General features: G+C 45.6%; 1 protein-coding gene across 5 annotated transcripts in view; it reads left to right on the top strand.

Moving 5' to 3' along the window:
* The first annotated feature begins 414 nt into the window (after positions 1–414).
* FBXL18 (F-box and leucine rich repeat protein 18) overlaps positions 415–19,161 on the top strand; it is a 364,054-nt gene continuing 345,307 nt past the window's right edge. For 3 of the 5 annotated variants that reach the window (XM_073633139.1, XM_073633136.1, XM_073633137.1), the window contains exon 1: positions 415–573. In XM_073633139.1, coding sequence (XP_073489240.1) covers positions 553–573 — 21 coding nt within the window. In that variant the 5' untranslated portion in view covers positions 415–552. Of the gene's footprint in view, positions 658–19,161 lie in introns of all 5 variants that reach the window. The other 2 variants (XM_073633141.1, XM_073633140.1) reach the window with 1 other exon arrangement.

Below are 19,161 nucleotides of genomic sequence, written 5' to 3'. Positions count from 1 at the left end.
AGGGTGTGTCCTTTACCTGCATACTTTTGATGAGAGGTGTCCCTCATTCCCATCTCAAAAAGTTGGGAGGTATGGCTTACCTATAGGTACAAGTTGCACAGAGCAGTTTACAACCACTTTAATGGCAGCTCGCTGCGTTTACATAAAAATGCACGCCTTGCTTGCTGCGTCTGGGCTGCCATGGCAATGAATTCCATCACAGGTGTGCTACACCAGTGTGAGTGTATCCCAAAGAATCAATAAAACATTTCTATGAAGAAAATCTTCTTTTCCCCAAATGACTGAGGGAAGATAAATAATCACACTGATAGGTTGGCGGGAATCATTTATTTGGACGACTTCTTCAGAGAAATCAGAGCTTCCCTCCCTTCAACCTCGTGCACCAGCTCACTTAGTCCCTCCCACTTTAGATGCCGGTCATGTGATCATGACGTCGGCCAAGGTCCTTTAGCCGTGTGAAGCTTGGCATTTATGGGCATGTAGCTGTGTTGGGGGAAGGCAGAGATATAGACGTGCCGTGTATATACAGACCGTGGACACTCCTCATACAGCATGTCTGCCAGCTCATTAGAGGTGAGCGGTGCTCGTCTTCTCACTTCATCATGGAGAAAAGTAGTAGAGCGGGTCTCATGCTGTCTTCAATAACAATGTATATTGGTGAGACTGGCATTTCCACAGGGACGTTGTGCTGTGAGGGTGGTGAGCAGTGATAGGGGACAGAGTGCTGTAATCCTAACAGACGCGCTTTAGCTTTAATTTAGCAGTGCTTCAATGAAACCCTCACTTACATGTGGCTTCTTTATTATTTAATCCTTATGTTCTTTTTTGAGGTGCTGCCATGAATGCTGCCCCAGCTTTCCTGTTTTGGGGGGGGGGGGGGCTCCTTTCTCTTGCAGCGTTCTTTGGAGCCCCCCTTGCATGCAGGGACTGGAGTTGTCTCCCTACTAAGGATGAGCTCCGGTGTGTTTGCACAGCCCACGTGCAGAGCCCGCCAGGAAGTCGGCACAGCGCTGTGCTAATCACAGGCAGTGAGACATTTCCCGATTCGCAGCTGCAGAGATTGGGAAATGTCTTACTGCCTGTGATTAGCGCTATGCAGTGCCGACTTCCTGGCGGGCTCTGCACGTATGGTTTGCAAATTTTCTTACTCCCTACACTGTGTGCATCAATAGAAACACACAGCTCTATAGCCTAGAATTGCAAGGTGCTTCCCTGCTCCTCCCTTCACCAGGCTAACAGACTGAACCCAGACTGTGCTGTCCATTGATAACCACTTGACCTCTGAAAATTGTACCCCCCTTCATGACCAGACCATTTTTTGCTATATGGCACAGCGTTACTTTAACTGACACTTGCATGGTCATGCAACGCCGTACATAAATTAAATGAATATATATCCACACACACACACACACACACACATAGAGCTTTCTTTTGGTGGTATGTGGTCACCATTGAGTTTTTTATTTTCTTTGTTATAAATGGAAAAAAAAAGATAACAATTTAGAAAAAAGAATATTTTTTACTTTCTGCTATAAAACATATCCAATAAAAATAAAAAAAATAAAAATCTTAATTTCTTCATAAATTTAGGCCAATACATATTCTGCTACATATTGGTAAAAAAAAAAAATCCCGATAGGCGTATGTTGATTGTAGACGATATAACCTTTGCGCAAACCAAACTGTGGTGTATGTACTGGAATTTTTTATTTATACTAGTAATGGCGTTTAACAATAGCGTTTAACAAAATGGCGCCTCCATGAAGCGGAATCAGCTTGCTCAGCGAGGGATATCTCCGCTGAGCAGGCGAATGACAGGTCCGTTCCAATGCGGAACGGACACAGCCCTGCTCTACTCTATAGGGCAATGAGATGGAAAAGGACCACCTGTCTGTTTCCATCGGATGCCATCTGTTCCACCAGATGGATGGGCAATAGGACCCAATCAGGTCCACCTGAAAAACTGACAAGCGGACCTAATAGGATGGCCGTGTGAAAGGGGCCTTATACAGTGATCGGTGCTAAAAATATACACTGCCTCTGTGCTAATGACACTCGCTGGGAAGGGATTAAACATCTAGGGCGATCAAAAGGTTAAATGTGTGCCTAACCAGTGTTTATGTGTGTACTGTGAGGTGCTTTCACTAAGGGCTGTAATGGAAAATCTAGCACATCCCTGCTGACAGGACAGAGCTTTGTATTGTTTACATAAACAGAGCGCTGTCCAGTCTTCCTCCTCACCGATCAGCGGCTATCATCCAGCACCCGCTGATCGCCTTGTGCTGTGACTAATCACAGCACAGCTGGCATGCCCCCTATCCGGAACAGCAGAATCACGTAAATATGCTTGATTCTGCGCAGGCGCCCTGCACTGTTGTAGTAAAGCTACAGTGCGTGGTCGGCAAGTGGATAAAGCGGAACTAAAGGCACCTTAACCACTTCAATACCGAGTACTTTCCCCCCTTCCTGCCCAAGCCAATTTTCAGCTTTCACCACTGTCCCTATTTTGTCTTTCAGGACAGCACCTTTGAGAGACCTCGGCTCCTCCCTTCTCAGGAAACGCTGCCTCCACCAGATCTTTAAGCCACTCCTTCTCTCCAGCCCGTCAGTTTCGGTGTTTCCTCTGATGAGGAGACATCGATAGGAATCTGGGCCCTTTCAGCTGGGAAAGCTGAGGCCGGTGTTGTCCTGGAAGGGAGAGACAGAGGTCTCTCATGCACGGCAGCGGGGCTGGGGAGTCCGTTACCTGTACTGCTATATCGCACCCTGTCCTCCCTTGGGGAAAGTGGAGGCCTGGGCACTTGTTTTCCGCTGCCTGGGGAAGGTGATGGCGGAAATGTCTGAGTTCCCCTCGCTCTGCGGTGGCCAGCATGGAGCTCAAGGCTGGGTCGAATGGCGGGTGACGTCAGTTCCGGCGGGGGAGGACACTTCCGGTTGACCTGCGGCTTCCGGTTCCGGCCATGGAATGTAAAACGAGCGGCATGGCGGCTGGTGTGGGCTTCATTGCAGCTGTAGTGACAGCTAAGGGAGCAGCCTGAGGTATTTTCCTGGCCTGAGGAATGTCGGAGACTGACGGTTCTCGTTCTGTGCCTGGTGACGCCAGCACCAGCCACACTAAGGTAAGTGGAACCCTGGGGTGGTGTTCCCTTACAATCTTCCCATCTAGCTCCACGGGTGAACCCCCCTCTTAGTGGTCAGAGGGGAGGAGGTGTATGTCTGGGACCCTGGTGGTGGTCGGTCCTGGGGGGGTGCACTCCTGGTGTCGGTCTGGTGTTTTATTTTTACGCTAGCTGATGCTGTGCTGGGGTTTGCCTTTTCAGGGCAAGTCCACTGAAAAATCCAAGCCCCCACATATTTCCATATGGTTTTGTGCAGGGTTTGCATTGAGGGTTTAGTCAGGGAACATTCTATGGAACAAAGTTCTGACCTAGCGGCATCTGTTAAAGAGCTTTCCAGCATTTTTCAATCTATTAAGGCGTTGTTTGAAAACTTTCAACCTATGCAACCCCGAGCTAGTCCTCTGCCAGCGCAGCAAGATGTCGCACCTGGTCCATTGGCAGGTCCCTCCGTCAGTGAAGGGTTACCTGGGGGCACCAGAGAGGCATTAGAGGAGGATCCTGACAGTGCATCCTCAGACTGCTCAAGGGAGTCAGATGGAGAGAAGGTGGATGGTGAGTCCACCAGAACCCCCCATTTACAAACTCTCCTTGGAGGAAGCGGAAGAGCTCTTGGGAGCCATCCACACCACTCTAGGTATCCAAGAGGAGAAAAAAATCACTGTCTCTCCTTGATCAGGTGTACGAAGGTCTTGGAGAGCAGAAGAGGAGGGTCTTTCCGGTCCATGAGGTCCTGGTTGACACCATCAAAAAGGAGTGGCGAGACCCAGAAAGGAAGCCTTTCTTTTCTAGAGCATTAAAACGCAGATTCCCTTTTGCAGAGGATGAAGCGGCTGTGTGGAACAAATCGCCTAGACTGGATGCAGCTTTTTCTCAGGTATCCAGAAAGACAGACTTGGCCTTTAAAGATATGGGGGGTGCTAGCAGACCCCATTGACAAGAGCATGGATTCCCTCCTCAAGAAGATTTGGGATTCCTCTCTAGGGAATCTTAAGCCTGCCATGGCTGTCACAGTGGTGGCGCATAACATGGAGCACTGGCTAACACTCATAAAAGCACATATTGAGGCTGGAACCGCAAAAGAGACGATGCTCTCCTCCTTCCCAATGCTTTTAAAAGGGGTCGCATACATTGTGGATGCCTCAGCAAAGTCGGTCCGCATGTCTGCTAGATCCTCTGCTTTGGCCAATTTGGCCAGGAGAGCTCGTTGGTTTAAAACCTGGCAAGGGGACAATGCATCAAAGATCAAGCTCTGCGGAGTCCCTTTCACGGCGATTTACTATTCGGTCCAGACTTGGAGGCTGTCCTTGATTGGACAGCTGATAAAAATAAGGCCTTTCCCTTTAAAGAAAAAATTGGGGGAACAGTCTAAAAAGAAGATTCGCCCGCAGAAGAAGTTTAATTTTCCAAGGGCAGAGTCTCTGAAAAAAGGTTGGGACCAAGGGCAGAGGGCGCGGGGGAGCGATTTTTCGCCCTCCTGAACAGTACCGAAAGTCCCAATAACCCCCCCCCCCCCCCCCCCCCCACACACACACACACACACACACACACAGGCTTCTAGTTACAGACCTGCCAAAGTGTGCAGAAAAGGCGGCGGCACTACTTTCCTCGGAGGAACTGGAACAGCAGGATGTAGTATCACGGGTCCCACCTGGGGCGATAAGCAGAGGGTTCTATCCCCACATCTTTGTGGTTCGGAAACCCTCAGGGAAGTTCAGGCTCATCCTGAACCTGAAGCCTCTGAATCGATCAATCTCCTACAAAAGATTTCGAATGGATTCCATTTTTTTCCGTGAAGACACTACTTCCTCCGAATTGCTACATGGCGTCCATAGATCTAAGGGATGCCTATCTGCACATTCCGATCGTAGAGGACAGTCAAAGGTTCCGCATACTGGCAGTAAGGTCCGGGAAGGAAACGGTACAGCTTCAGTTTCGGGCTCTCCCCTGTGGGCTATGCTCTTCTCCCCGGATATTCACCAAAGTCATGGTGGAGACCCTGGCCTTTCTGCGACTTCGAGGAATCTCAGTGATCACATATCTGGATGATCTGCTCCTTTTTGCTCCTTCACCGGAGCAGCTGGTCCAGGATTTGCAGGTAGCAAGGAGTGTGTTGGAGTATCTGGGATGGCTCTTAAATTTGGAGTAATCCAACCTGGTTCCATCCCAGAGGGTTACCTTCCTAGGTTACATTCTGGACTCAACCCAGCGGAGTGTTTTTCTTCCCGAAGAAAAAATTCTGAAAGTAGACAAGGCTTTGGCAGTTCTACAAAGCAATCAACAAATCTCCATAAGAAAGGCCATGTCGGTGGGATTACTGACGGCTACCCTCCCAGCTGTAAGGATCTGTAAGGTGGGCGGGATTGCATTTCTGCCCTTTGCAGTTGTTCATTATGGAAGTTTGGGACCACACTCAAAGGTCCTTGGTCTCAATGGTTCTCATTCCAAAACTAGTGAAGAGATCCTTGTGGTGGAGAAAGGCAGCGAATCTATCCCAGGGTCTGGAATGGGTACTGCCATTGTCCAACATAGTCACAACAGACGCAAGCAGCACGGGTTGGGGAGCACACCTAGGGGTGAATCTGACGCAGGGATCCTGGAGAGTTGAGGACGCAGGGAAGTCCTTGAACTCTAGAGAGCTGAAAGCCATGTCTCTGGCTCTCAGAGCCTTCCAGCAGGAGCTCCAAGGACATGTCCAGGTCCGCTCAGACAATTCCTCAGCGGTTGCTTACATCAACCGACGGGGGCACCAGGAGCACTTCCCTTTTGGGCTTTGACGGAAGCAATATTCAACTGGTCACGGTGCTCTCACTATCTGCAGTACACCTAAAAGGGGAGTTAAACCAGATGGCAGACTTCCTCCAGAATGAGGGAGAGCGACTGGGCCCTGAGTCAGGTCACCTACAGGATGATTATCCAGAAGTGGGGGGGGTTCCATGTGTGGACCTTTTCGCTTAAAGGGAGGACGCAAAAACTCCCATCTTCTCTAAACCGGTGGGATGGGGCAATAGGGGTGGACGCTCCTTTCTCAGAGCTGGCATTTTTCCAAGTGCTATGCGTCCCCCACCCCCCCCTCCTGTACTGTTTCCCGCAGTCCTGAGGAAATTCCAGTCAGAGGACACGACCCTGATCTTGATAGCGTCATGCTGGCCCAGGAGGCCATGGTTTTCTGTTCTAAAAGATCTGGCGGTGGAACCGCCTTGGATATTGCCGGTCAGGGAAGACCTCCTCTATCAAGGCCCAATCTGCTGTCCTCAGGTGGAGAGGTGGACTCTGGCAGCCTGGTTATTGAAGAGGAAATGTTGAGAAGTAAGGGGTTCTCCGAAAGGTTGGTAGCAACTCTTCTAAATTGTAGGAAAGAAGAGACGCGCAATATCCATTTGAAGGTCTGGAAGAAGTTTGATTCTTGGTGCGCAGAGAGCTCCTTTAACGTTTGCAGCCCAGTAGCAGTTCTGGAGTTCCTACAAAGTGGAGCAGATAAGGGACTAGCCCTTAGTACTCTTAAGGTCAAGTTTCTGCTTTAAGTGTGTCCCTTGAACAACAACTAGCAGTGAACCCTTGGATAGCTAGGTTCTTTAAAGCCTTAAGTAGGCAGAGACCAGTCCGCTCCCATCCTTTTCCTATATGGGATCTCTCCCTGGTGTTGCAGGCTCTTACAGGGAATCCTTTTGAGCCTATTGAGTCTTGATCAGTGAAATTTTTAACTCTCAAGGCTGTTTTTTTGGTAGCAATCACTACCGCAAGGAAGGTTAGTGAGCTAGAACCCCTCTCGAGGAAGGCACCTTTCCATCAAGTCTTTCCAGATCGGATTATTTTTAAAACCGATCCAGCCTTTTTGCCAAAAGTGGCTTCTAAATTTCATAGCCAGGAAATTTGTTTGCCCACTTTTTGTTCAAATCCTGTGAGGGAACAGGAGCATGTCTTCCACAGGTTAGATGTTCGGAGATGTGTACTAAAATACCTGGAGATTACGGAACAGTTTAAGAGATCCAATTCCTTTTTTGTTTCTTTTTCAGGGGCTAGGAAGGGGTCCAAAGCCTCTAGACATACTATAGCCAGATGGCTGAGGTTGGCTATTAGTCAGGCCTATATAACAAAAGGGGTGGAGGTCCCAGAAGGTATTGGGGCCATGGTAACTTCACAAGCAGAGTGGGCTGGTGCTACACCCGAACAGATCTGCAGAGCAGCAACGTGGTCAAGTTTTAAGACTTTTTCATTAAGCACTACAGACTGGATTTATTGTTTGCCCAGGACCAGGCTTTTGGGGTATAAAGTCCTGCAAACAGTAGTCCCACCCTAGGGTAAGTGCTCCCTTATCCTCTCAAAGGTGCTGTCCTGAAAGATGAAATAGGGAAAATCAAAGTTACTTACCGGTAACGGTTTTTCCAAGACCCTTACAGGACAGCACCGGTACCCACCCAAATAATATCTTGCCACTAAGACGTGAGAGCATCTGGAGTATGAAGGTTGGTATAATGTGTTCTTGTGTCTCCCTAGACTGGACGGGCTGGAGGGAACGAGTGGCTTAAAGATCTGGTGGAGGTGGTGTTTCCTGAGAAGGGAGGAGCTGAGGTCTCAAAGGTGCTGTCCTGAAAGACTCTTGGAAAAAAATGTAACTTCGATTTTTTTTTTTTTATGACAATTGCGTGGTCATGCTACACCAGCCCTCAAAAATTACACTCGCCTGCTCTTGTTTTGCGAGTGAATTTTGAGGGCTGGCGAGGAAGGGCTGCCTGGGAGCAAGGGGGGGCGAGCACTGCCTGCCGGAGGGTTGTATTGGTGTCCTTTTCCCAGCGCTCGCGGAGGGGAAGAGAGGAGAGAGCCAGCTGGATGATCAGAGCGCGAGGGACATCACTAGCAGCTTTCATTTCAATTAGGGCTGCAACTAACGATTATTTTCATAATCGATTAGTTGGCCGATTATTGTTTCGATTAATCGATTAATCGGTTAATCACCTTAAAAAAAAAAGTGTGGTGTATAATTTTAGTTAATATGTAAAGTTTTAAAAAAAGGCAATTTATTCTTAAATATCTCTATGCAGTGGTAAATATAAATAACCAACTATATGGTAAGGGAGCAAAATATCTAATCCACTCTGAAAATAACAGACAGAAGAGATATACTGTATATACTATTAGTAGAGAGATATACTGTACATACTATTAAAGGGTGAATCTGATAAATATCATCAGACTCAGAGATTAAATGTCTTCCTTCAAAAAAAATTTCATTTTAAGAACGTTCATTCAATTTTCTAATCGTTAGTGGGGTCAAATCGACATTCATTTTCAACCACAGTGATGGGAAAGTTTGGAAATAGAAAACTTCTTGGTCAAAGGAATTTTCAGACAGTGGATGTGGTTTTTGTTCAGAAATTACATTCATTTTAATAACAGAATGTTAATAACAAGTGAAAATTTCAAACAACGTTCTTTCATTCAGCGAATGTACAAAGATTTTTTGTCTGAATATTCTCGTCTGAAAATTGATCGGTGTGGCCAGCATAAGGCTCGCTACACACATATGCAGTTTGCTTTTGATCTGTTTCTGCAGTGCTTTTTGCTGTGCGTTTTGATTTTTGCACACGTGATTTTGCGGCGATTTGCGTTTTTTGCATTTTTTTTGGCCATTTTGTTGTTGGGCAGATTAAAAAACACAAATTGCTGCAAAAACACATTAAATGCTTTTCTGCAGCTTCTCAATTGAAGTATATTGAACCAAAAAAGCACAGTTTTTGCGTTAAAAAAAAGTCCCTGACCCTTTCCAAATACGCAGCGGCTGAAAAAAGCATAGATGTGAACGTGTCCAATGGGAAACCATGTAAATGAACTGCAGTGCGCTTCTGCAAAAAAGCACCAAAAAACACATAGATGTGAACCAGGTCTAAGACGTTTAGTAACATAATGGGGGTTAAAAAAACTAAAATTAGCCCTTTATAGTACAAAAAATCAAGCAGATATTCACTACTGTAAGGGGTTCATTTTTTACTGTAGAACTGTGAAAGTAACATCTACAGTAGCAATTATTTGCTCTTTTTTTTTTTTTTTTTTCCCCCATTATGTTACTGGCCGATTAATCGATTATGAAAATAGTAATCGATTAATTTCATAATCGATTAGTTGTCGATTAATCGATTAGTTGTTTCAGCCCTAATTTCAATAGCCGAGTGTTCCCCGCACTCGCTGTCACACACAGCCGCGCCCCCTGGTCCAGGGGAATTTGATAGATCACCCGTCCAACCTGGGACGAGTGATGTGTATCAAAGTTCCCCGACCAGGGGGCGGGGTTGTTATGGGACACCGATCGCCGGGAACACACAGCAATTGAAATCAAAGCTGTTCCAGTGATGTCCCTCGGCGCTCTTATCATCCGGCCAGCAATGCTCTTCTCCTCTGCTCCCCTGCATGATGGACACAGGTAGGCAGCACGATGAACATGGGCGAGGCTGCATTGGTGGACACGGGCGAGGCTGCATTGATGTGCATGGATAAAGTTGCTTAATTCTGCATAAAACATTTAACGGTAATTTCATGAGAATTTATGAGGGCGTGTTTAGGGGCAACTGGTGGCGAGTAACCCTTGAGGCCTGGCTAGTAGCTCAGGACTTGAATTTTTGAGCCCCGTGCTACACTATACCCAAACAAAATTTTTATCATTTTGTTCCTACAATTAGAGCTTTCTTTTAGTGGTATTTGATCACCTCCTGTGGTTTTTTATTTTTTGCTAAACAAATAAAAAAAGACCGAAAATTTTGAAAAAAAAAAAGTTTTCTTTGTTTCTGTTATAAAATTTTGTAAATAAGTTTTTTTCTCCTTCGCTGATGAGGCTGCACTGACAGGCACTGATAAGGCAGCACTGATGAGGTGGCACTGATATGCAGCACTGATGGGCATTGATAGGCAGCACTGATGGGCACTCATAGGTGGCACTGATAGGCGACACTGGGCACTGAAAGGCTGCACTAATGGGTACTTATGGGTGGCACTGGTAGGTGGCACTGGCAGGCATTGCTGATGGGCACTGATTGGCATCTGCCTGGGCACTGGCATATGTCTGGTGGTCCAGGTGGCATACCTGGTGAGCATCCCTGGTGGTCCTGGGCGGGCATCCGCGAGGAGGCTGCACTGATAAACAATCAGCACAGACCCCCCCTGTCAGGAGAGCCACAGATCTGTCTGTCAAATGTGAGTGAGGAAAAGCCGATAAACGACTCTTCCTGTTTACACTGTGATCAGCCATGATTGGACACGGCTGATCTCCAGATGAAACCACGTGGGAGGTGGTGAAACTAGTAGAGGTGAAGCCTGGCAGTGGACTACTACTACTACTGCTACTGATCATTGTGGATTTAAAGTTTGAAGCAGCACAGTGGAAGGAGTACCTACCTGCTTTTGATTACTTTCATCCTTTGAGCCACCAAGATTCTCTGACGATCCCTGGGAGGGAATGTTTGCTCAAGGAGTCTTTGACCTCTTGCAGGGTCGTTTAAAGGAGTTCTCCATCTATGCTGCTGGATTGATTCACCTTCCTCACCCCTCATGTGGGTAACAAGCGTGTCTGATCATTTGTTCGCTCAAATGGTCCGTGGTAAGAGTGCATTATACTGACGGTAGAGGATTTTTTACTATGAACTTTGGCTACAACATTTGAAAACTCCCCTTTTATCAAGTGGTGGACAACATATTATGGTAAAGTGTATGGACTTTTATTATTGCTCTTCAACTCTCTACTTTTTATATTAGTTTCTATAAAACCCTTTATCTCCCTGGTACCTCACCTTTGAGGAACTTGAAGCTTAACTACAAAGTATACCCTTCTCTAAACCCGCGATGGCCCAATGGCGTGGGTTGGCAGTTGGCTCCTTTTCCTAAACTGTAAGGCGCCTGGGGAAAATAGGATCCCTGTGGAAATATACAAGCAGTACTCTGGAGTATTGCTGCCGCGCCTGCTGCGGGTTTTCAGTGTGTCACGGGAGCAGAGAGTTATACCCCCTTCTATGTCTAAAGCGAATATCATTCTGCTCCTAAAACCGGGTAAAGACCCAGTCGATCCGGGATCTTGTGGCCGATCTCGTTGCTGCAGTGCAATGTGAAGGTCCTGGCAAAGGTGTTAGCAATCGGACTGAATGGGGTTATCACGTCTATTGTGCATTCCGATTAAGCCGGCTTCATGCCAAATAAGTCTACTGCCATTTATTTAAGACGAATGTTCCTAAAAATACAGTCTTCAGCTGCCAATGTAGGATGTAGGGCCTTGCTATCATTGGACGCCACAAATGCTTTTGATAGCATAGACTGGACATATTTATGGGCAGTATTGGAGAAATTTGGGTTCGGACCGAATTTTATATCATGGGTACGCCTTCTCTACAGCCAACCGCAGGCAGCTATTAGGGCTTTTGGTAAAATGTCATACGTTTAATTTGCAGAGGGGTACTAGGCAAGGTTGTCTCCCCTCCTCTTTGTCTTGGCGATTTGAGCCTTTGGTAATTAGGATTAGGTCTAACCCAGATATTGTCGGGTTCTGTTATGTTATGTTGTCATGCAGGAGATGCTGATGTATGCTGACGACATGCTGCTTATGTTGGGTGACACAGATCCCTCCTTGAAGGCAGCTATGGCCACTATTACTGATTTCGGTGGATTTATTTGGACTCCACATAAATTGGTCAAAGTCTGCGTTGTTACTGTTGGACGGAAATGCCATGCAAACTGTTGCCTCTGCCTGCTCTATACCCATTACCACATATTTAGGGATTCAAATTCCCTCCTGTCCTTAGGATTTTTGTCGATTTGAATATTTTGCCCGTTCTCCAGCAGTTTAAGGATAGAATCAAAACATGGAATGCCCTCTGCTTATCCTGTGGCAGGGAATGTGAATCTAATCGAGATGATACTTATGCCACAGCTTCTTTACTTCCTACATAATGCCCCCCATGGTAATTCCTTTGAAGAGTTTCAGAATAGTTAACTCCCTGTTCCGTACCCTAATCTGGAAGGACCGGCCCCCCAGAATTAAAGCGGGAGTCCACCTATCTATCTATCCTTTTTTTTTTTTGAGTTCATTCACAAACTTTTCTTCTCAGCATTACATACTCACATATTGTGTGTAATATGTCCGCCTGTGTCAGATTTTGTTGGAAAGAATAACTTGTATTATTCACTGCAGGCGGTTTCCATCTTCATTGTGGGCATTTGAAGCCCACAAGCATTTATTTCCTGGATGTGGTGAATGCTGTGCTCCCAGCATTCACCGCTCGTTCCCGCACACGCTCAGTGGCATCCTGGGAAGCCTGAGACTAGCTCCCAGGAGTCTGGGAGAGGCTAGAAACACGCCTACTCCCACGGGAGGAGAACCAGGAAGTGCAAAGAAGAATAGAAAAATAAAAGGTAATTACGGCGATTTAAATTTTTTTAAACGGCATGTCAGCATCTAGGCAAGGAAGAGAATACATATAGATATTGTTCAAAATTTGGGTGGAACTCCGCTTTAAGTTAGAACACTTGCAAAGGCCCAAAGATGATGGTGGGTTGGCTCTGCTCAACCCATGGATGTACTATTTGGTGGCTCAGCTGCAACATCTGGTTGGTACTATGCGGACCGACAGGGTGTCAGATGGTATGGGATGCAGATCCTTCGAGGCATTGATGCTGTACACTACTCATAGGGGTCCTATTCCACAGGCACTGGAAGCTCAGGCTTTCGGAAAACCACACAAACGATATCCGACATATAACCTCGTTCAGAAAGTGTGGAACAAAACTAAATACCTTCAAAACGTACCTGGATATAACTGGAAATTACACATATATGGAGTTGGCTAAACTACAGTCTGGAGCAAAATGGAAGGAATATGGGGTGACCCATTTTTAGGCCTATATTTCACAACGGGGTACTCTTGCCGTTTGCTGTGTTGCAGAATAAGTTTAATTTATCATCCTCTATGCATTTTAATTACATACAACGTCACCATGCTGTCAAAGCACAAAGTAATTCTTAAGAATGGCAAATGTCTGCGATTTCAATATTTAGTCTTATTAGGATGCTGACTCATCTAAGGGCTTTATATCACAATGTTGCACCATGCTCTTACAGTCTTTTTTGAGGCAGCATCCCCTGAGAGTGAGGGAGAGGTGGGAGCGAGATGTTGGGCATATGCAGGGGGAGCAATGGGAAGAGGCCTTTCAGGCGGTGGGTATGTGTTCCTTGAACGTGACGCAAATATTGACTCAGCTGTACATACTATTGAAGGTATATTGCACTCTTCACAGATTCCAATTGATGAATTTGCAACAAAAGTCTGTGTACATGCTGTAATCTCCTTCATCTATTATGAAAATGCCCAAAATTACACTCGTATTGGTCAGGAGTGGTGACTAACGTCAACTCAGTATTTAAAGTATCTCTTCCATTGGATCTGAGAGCATGCCTATTGAGTGTCTTGGAGGAATACAACACCAGGGAAGGTATACATAGAGTTCTGTTCCTGGCACGGAAATTGATTATGGTTCATTGGAAATCTGGGGATCCCCCCAAATGTTGGCGAGGTGTTAAGAATGGAGAAGCTTATTTACCAACATAGAGGCAGTACGCTTAAATATGAGCGATTATGGGCACTGTGGTTGGATGTCCCGGGGCTTGCCCCAGTAGATCTCATTATGAATATGCTACTTGGGCTTAATGCCAGATAATGTGTTATTTACAGATGTTCTTATGTCTACTTGGTCATTATGGTGTAACGTCATTGACAAATCTATTTTTGTTGTGTTTGGCATTGTAATATAAAGCTGGCAATGTAAGATGCTTTTTCTTTAATAAACATATTTTTTTGGAGATTTTATATATATATATATATATATATATATATATATATATATATATATATATATATATATATATATATATATATATATATATATATATATATATATATATCTATAAAAAAAAGAAAAAGATTTACTGTTACTAAATTTGGACCTAGCCTATAAAGAAAAAGGTTAATATGTAACTGACTCCACCACCGATCCATACCATGTTGTATTAGTAAGTTGGTTTAAAAATTCTCTGCAGCTGTTACAAGCTGTTACACTTCAGGGTGTGTTAGATGTTTGTTTCCCCTGCTGTGGTTCCATCGCCCGGCTGCTACACCATGATTGTGTCCTGTAGAGAAGGAGACCAGTCATCCCACAGCTCAAATGAAGATTTTTTTTTTTTGGGCTATGTAGCTCTTGAACAGTGTTAAGATCAGTGGTGCAGTAGGTGAGAAAGTATTAAAGGAGAATTTGGCCAAAGCTTTTTTGGCTGTACTTCTATGGATCACAGGCATGCAGGAATGCAATTCGTTCTGCACTCATTTTCAGCCAACTCTCTTCAGCTCTCTGACCCATTTTCAACCAACAGCGGACTAAAGCCCACTGTTCTCTGACGTCACTCTGATTTGGATTCACACAGATTCCTGGACTGGCAGCTGGCTCAGCCTCTTAGCTGTGTTGCTGTGAGACTGCACCAGTGAGTGCTGGAAGGGCAGATCAGAGAGCCGGTGATTGAATACCAATAGCTGAGCGATCAGCGGTGTTTGATCGCTCAGTTCTTGGTCTAATGCCGCGTACACACAAGCAGACTTGCTAATGGGCTAAACTCCGTCGGCATTTCCAACAGAAAGATTTAGAACATGTTCTATATCTGAGTCCGTCGGAAATGCCGACAGAAATGCCGACTCTTTCTGTCGGGAAGTCCGGCTGTGTGTATGCGGCACTAGAGCCGGTTGGGGACCGATGCTGCATCCACCTAGGTGGAAAAAAATAATATATACATTTCTAGAATGGAAGACTCTTAAATGCCTGCCCCACACTACCTATAGGAAAAAAAAGTGCATAAACATGCAGCATCTTGGAAATAAAATATTACTTCAGAACCTGGTGTCTGACACTTCTGAAATGCCTGGGTGATTCACAGCTGGGTGCTTAAAACTCTTTGAATGCCCTCCAGCACTATTTGTAGAGTATACCTTTCACTGGCACTGACTGCCGGTGCCAGGGCTGGGTTTAAATACTGACACCAATGCTAGGGGTTACTGTTGCACTCCCTGACACCAGTGCTGGGGGTTACTGTTGCACTCCCTGACACCAGTGCTGGGGGTTACTGTTGCACTCCCTGACATCAGTGCTGGGGGGTACTGTTGCACTCCCCGACACCAGTGCTGGGAGTTATTGTGCAACAACTTCTTCAGTGTGCATTATGATAAGATGCAAAAAATGCAGACAGACCAGAGTTTTGGACGTTGAGATGTCAAAATGTACTCCTATTTTAAGGCCCTGTATAATTTTCAAGTTGAACAGCACTGCCCTAGTTGGAGCTTAGGGCTCAAGGTTCTCTACCACCCTCATGTGACTGTACTAGGACCAGTACCATAGCTTTCACATGCTTCTATATATGGAAGTATCATGTATATCAAGTCCAAGCACAGGTTTACTTTAAAGTATATGTGAACCCTTACCTTGTAAAACAACCCATTCAGGTTAGACTGAAAGGCCAGGTCTGGCCATTGGAGGACAGGCAGGCTGTTCTCCCAGCACAGCCAGAAAACTAACCATGCTGAAATAGGTGTGCTCTCATGGCTAGTCTGGTCAGTTTAAAAATAGGAAAGCAGGGAGACTGGCAAGGACACCAGGGATTTCACACAAAGGAAATGATACAAAGAGAACAGGAAACCTATTAACCCAAGTACTTGGTACAGCAGGCACATATCAGAAATATGAAAGGTTGAGATAACATTCTTTTAAGTATCCAAAACTCATACTGATTAAAGGCAAAAAGAAACCTCTTCTGACAGTTATCTAGAGGCTGCAAGTGATCATTTCCCCCTGAAAATAATAGTTAAAGAGGTTGTAAACCTCCGGGAAAAAAAAAACAAAAAAAAAAACCCTGCAAGACAGAGGCATAATGAGCTAGTATGCGTTTCATACTTACCTTAGAATGATGCCATGAATTGGCGCCGGCACACCAAGTACACGGCCGACATCTTTCACTGGAGTTACTTCCAGGTTCGCGTCACTCCCACGCATGCGTGCAAGAGCTGACGGTCATGGCACGGGCCCTGAAAAAACGGCACCAGCATTTCTTCAGTGGGCATGGTGCCGATGACGTCGGCAGCATCATATGTAGTGAATATCCCTGGGCAAGTTTAGGAGATATTTACAGTACCTATAGGTAAGCCTTATTACAGGATTATCTGTAGGTACAAGTGGTGTAACAGAGTTTACAACCACTTTAAACCAGAAGTCCAGCTAAAAATAACATATAGGAATAAATATCCTATTAACCACTTCCTGTACGTCCTCCCGCATCGTCCGCTTGTGCGTGCTCTCTAGAGTGAGCAGCGGTAGGATTGGTGACAGGCTGGGGTTGATTTACTAAAACTGGAGAGTCTAAAATCTGGTGCAGCTCTGCATATTGGCCAGTCCGCTTCTAATTCCAGCTTGTTCAATTAAGTTTTGACAATAAAACCTGGAGGCTGATTGGTTTCTATGTAGAGCTGCACCAGATTTTGCACTCTTTAATTCTAGTAAATAAACCCCTTTCTGTTTCCACAGGACACAGCCAGTCTCTGATCATTGTACCAGGCCACTGTAAGCGGCCCTGGTACCATGTGGTTCAGCACATGAACAGTAGTAAACAATGCGGTCATTGTTTACTACTGTGTGAGCTCTGTGGTTTCTAACAGCGATCACATGATACCAGGGCAAATCGCATGGGCCCTGTACCTAGTGATAACTGAGAAATCAGAATAGTACCCAAGGATATAATATATATTTTATTCTCATATCATATATAATTTCTGACTCTCTCACCAGTCAATGTCCCTAATCACTGCCAAACCAGTCATATTGTCGCTAATTACCAATTACAGTTTCCAGTGTCCTGGTGCTCCATGGCCTCAAAAAATGTGCTAGGTAGTCCAGAAATTAGATGTGTAATTTATGCTCTTAAAAGGCCTGAATGTGCTCCTTGGATTTTGGGGCTAGGCTGTGAAAAAAACTCACACATATGGTATTTCCATACTTGGGAGGAGTAGTAGAATGTGTCTTAAGGTGTAATTATAAGTATGCCTATGCTGTGTGTGAGAAGTTCGTTTATAACTTGTTAAAATGACAACTTTGTGAGGAAAAAAAATTAAATATATTTCTTTTCGTTTCCAAAAGAACTAACCAAGCTTTTTCCTAAATACCTTGGTTTGCTTTACAAAAAGGGGTTTATTTTAAACACAGTGCAGTTTTGTGGCGGTTGTCTTTTAATTTTATCATGAAGCAATAGCGGCAACTCGCAATGCATGAAGCTTGTCGCCCCAAAAGAAGCTCCTGCTTCTTCTTGTGCAACAAGGTTTGGACAATGCTGTTTGCCATGTTAAATTACACGGTAATCATGGCATAACCGCACCACATGTAGGTGCCATTAAAAATGCATGGCACACAAACACGTGTGTTGCCAGCATTGCAGTGCGATTTGGAATCATGGGCAGAATTGCAGCGATTTTTCAGCGATAGGAGTTTAGTGGCAGGGGAGTTAACGGGCAGAAAAAACCTCATCACTTATGCGTTTTGGAGAGGAGCTTTTAAGCAGCTTTTTACGGTGCTTTTTACGCTCAAAAGCTCCTTGATGTATGTTAACGTTGGGCACATTCCCACATTATGCGTTCTAATGGCTAGAATTCTGGCCAATAGAATGTATTCACACTAGGTGCGGGAACACACACTAACCCGCATTAACGCGCATGCAAAATGTGGCTTTTTACTGCGTTTTTGCTGCTGCTAAACTCCTGTAGGAGAAAAATGCATCAAGAGCATACATGAGGCCTTAGAGTATGGCTCCATTGAAGTCTATGGGAAGTTACTGAGCAGGCACTAGAGGAGCTCTCTGCAACGAGGTTGTAAACACCACGGAAGGCTGGCAGGCTTGGGAGAAGGGAGGAGATTTCCAAAAAAAAGAAGTGTACTTTCTTTAATCATACATCACGGGACACAGAGCCATAGTAATTACTATGTGGGTTCTAGTCCACCTTCAGGTGCTGGACACTGGCACACCCTAAGCAGGAAGTTTCCTCCCTGTATAACTCCTCCCATACCGGGAGCATCTCAGTTTTTTTGCCAGTGTTTAAGGTGTTGGTCACGAGTAAAGATGAGCTCCGGCGTGTTTGCATGCTGCACATGCCCAGCCCGCCAGGAAGTCGGTGCAGCGCTAATCACAGGCAGTGAGACAATTCCCGATCTCTGCAGCCGCACATTGGGAAATGTCTCACTGCTTGTGATTAGCGCTGCACCGTGCCAACTTCCTGGCGGGCTCGGCATGTGCAGCATGCGAACACGCCGCAGCTCATCCTTAGTCATGAGTGAAGATGTGCTGTGCTGAGCTCCACTCGAGTAATCCTTGCTGGGGCTAGCTATGCAACAGGATCCATTCAAAGTGTCTTTTAGGCCAAATTGAATGGGTCCCGGGCCTCGTATCTGAAGAAACGAGGTTTTGCTTGTCAACTCTTCTCTTTTTAGAGAGCTGGACCCTAGGATCCAGTACTTTTGGTATTAAGGCCATAAAGTTTTACTGGGGGGGGGGGTGCTATTACAGGTCCAGGATTGTGGGTTCCCTGAGGGTCCCCGGTTCCTGAAGGTTTGTTAATGGAACCCACAGTGAAGGGTGAAGATTGGGTCTGTTGGTTTTACCACAGAAAACCCTGCGGTGTGAAAGGTAAGTGGAGTTTTCTAAGGAAATTTTAAAATTTCTTATGAAATGTCTCCTTTTAAGTAAATGTTGTCATGCCTAAGTGTCACCACTGGGGGCTGTATGGAGCACATACCTTCTCATGCTTTGCTCAGAGATCACGCTGTGTCAGAAGCAGCGGACTTTTTTTTTCCCTCCGGCTAGCAGGCAGACCCCCCCAGTAAGTTTGGGGGGTTTTGCTTCCTCCAGACACCCCCACCCGGGCTGAACTCTTCCCCTCTTCATGAGGCTGAGTATAAGGGAGAACTAACAACGATCGGAAATGACGTT

Source organism: Aquarana catesbeiana, linkage group LG06 (assembly GCF_042186555.1).
Source record: "Aquarana catesbeiana isolate 2022-GZ linkage group LG06, ASM4218655v1, whole genome shotgun sequence".
Lineage (NCBI taxonomy): Eukaryota > Metazoa > Chordata > Amphibia > Anura > Ranidae > Aquarana > Aquarana catesbeiana.
This window is presented reverse-complemented; position numbering and strand designations above follow the sequence as displayed.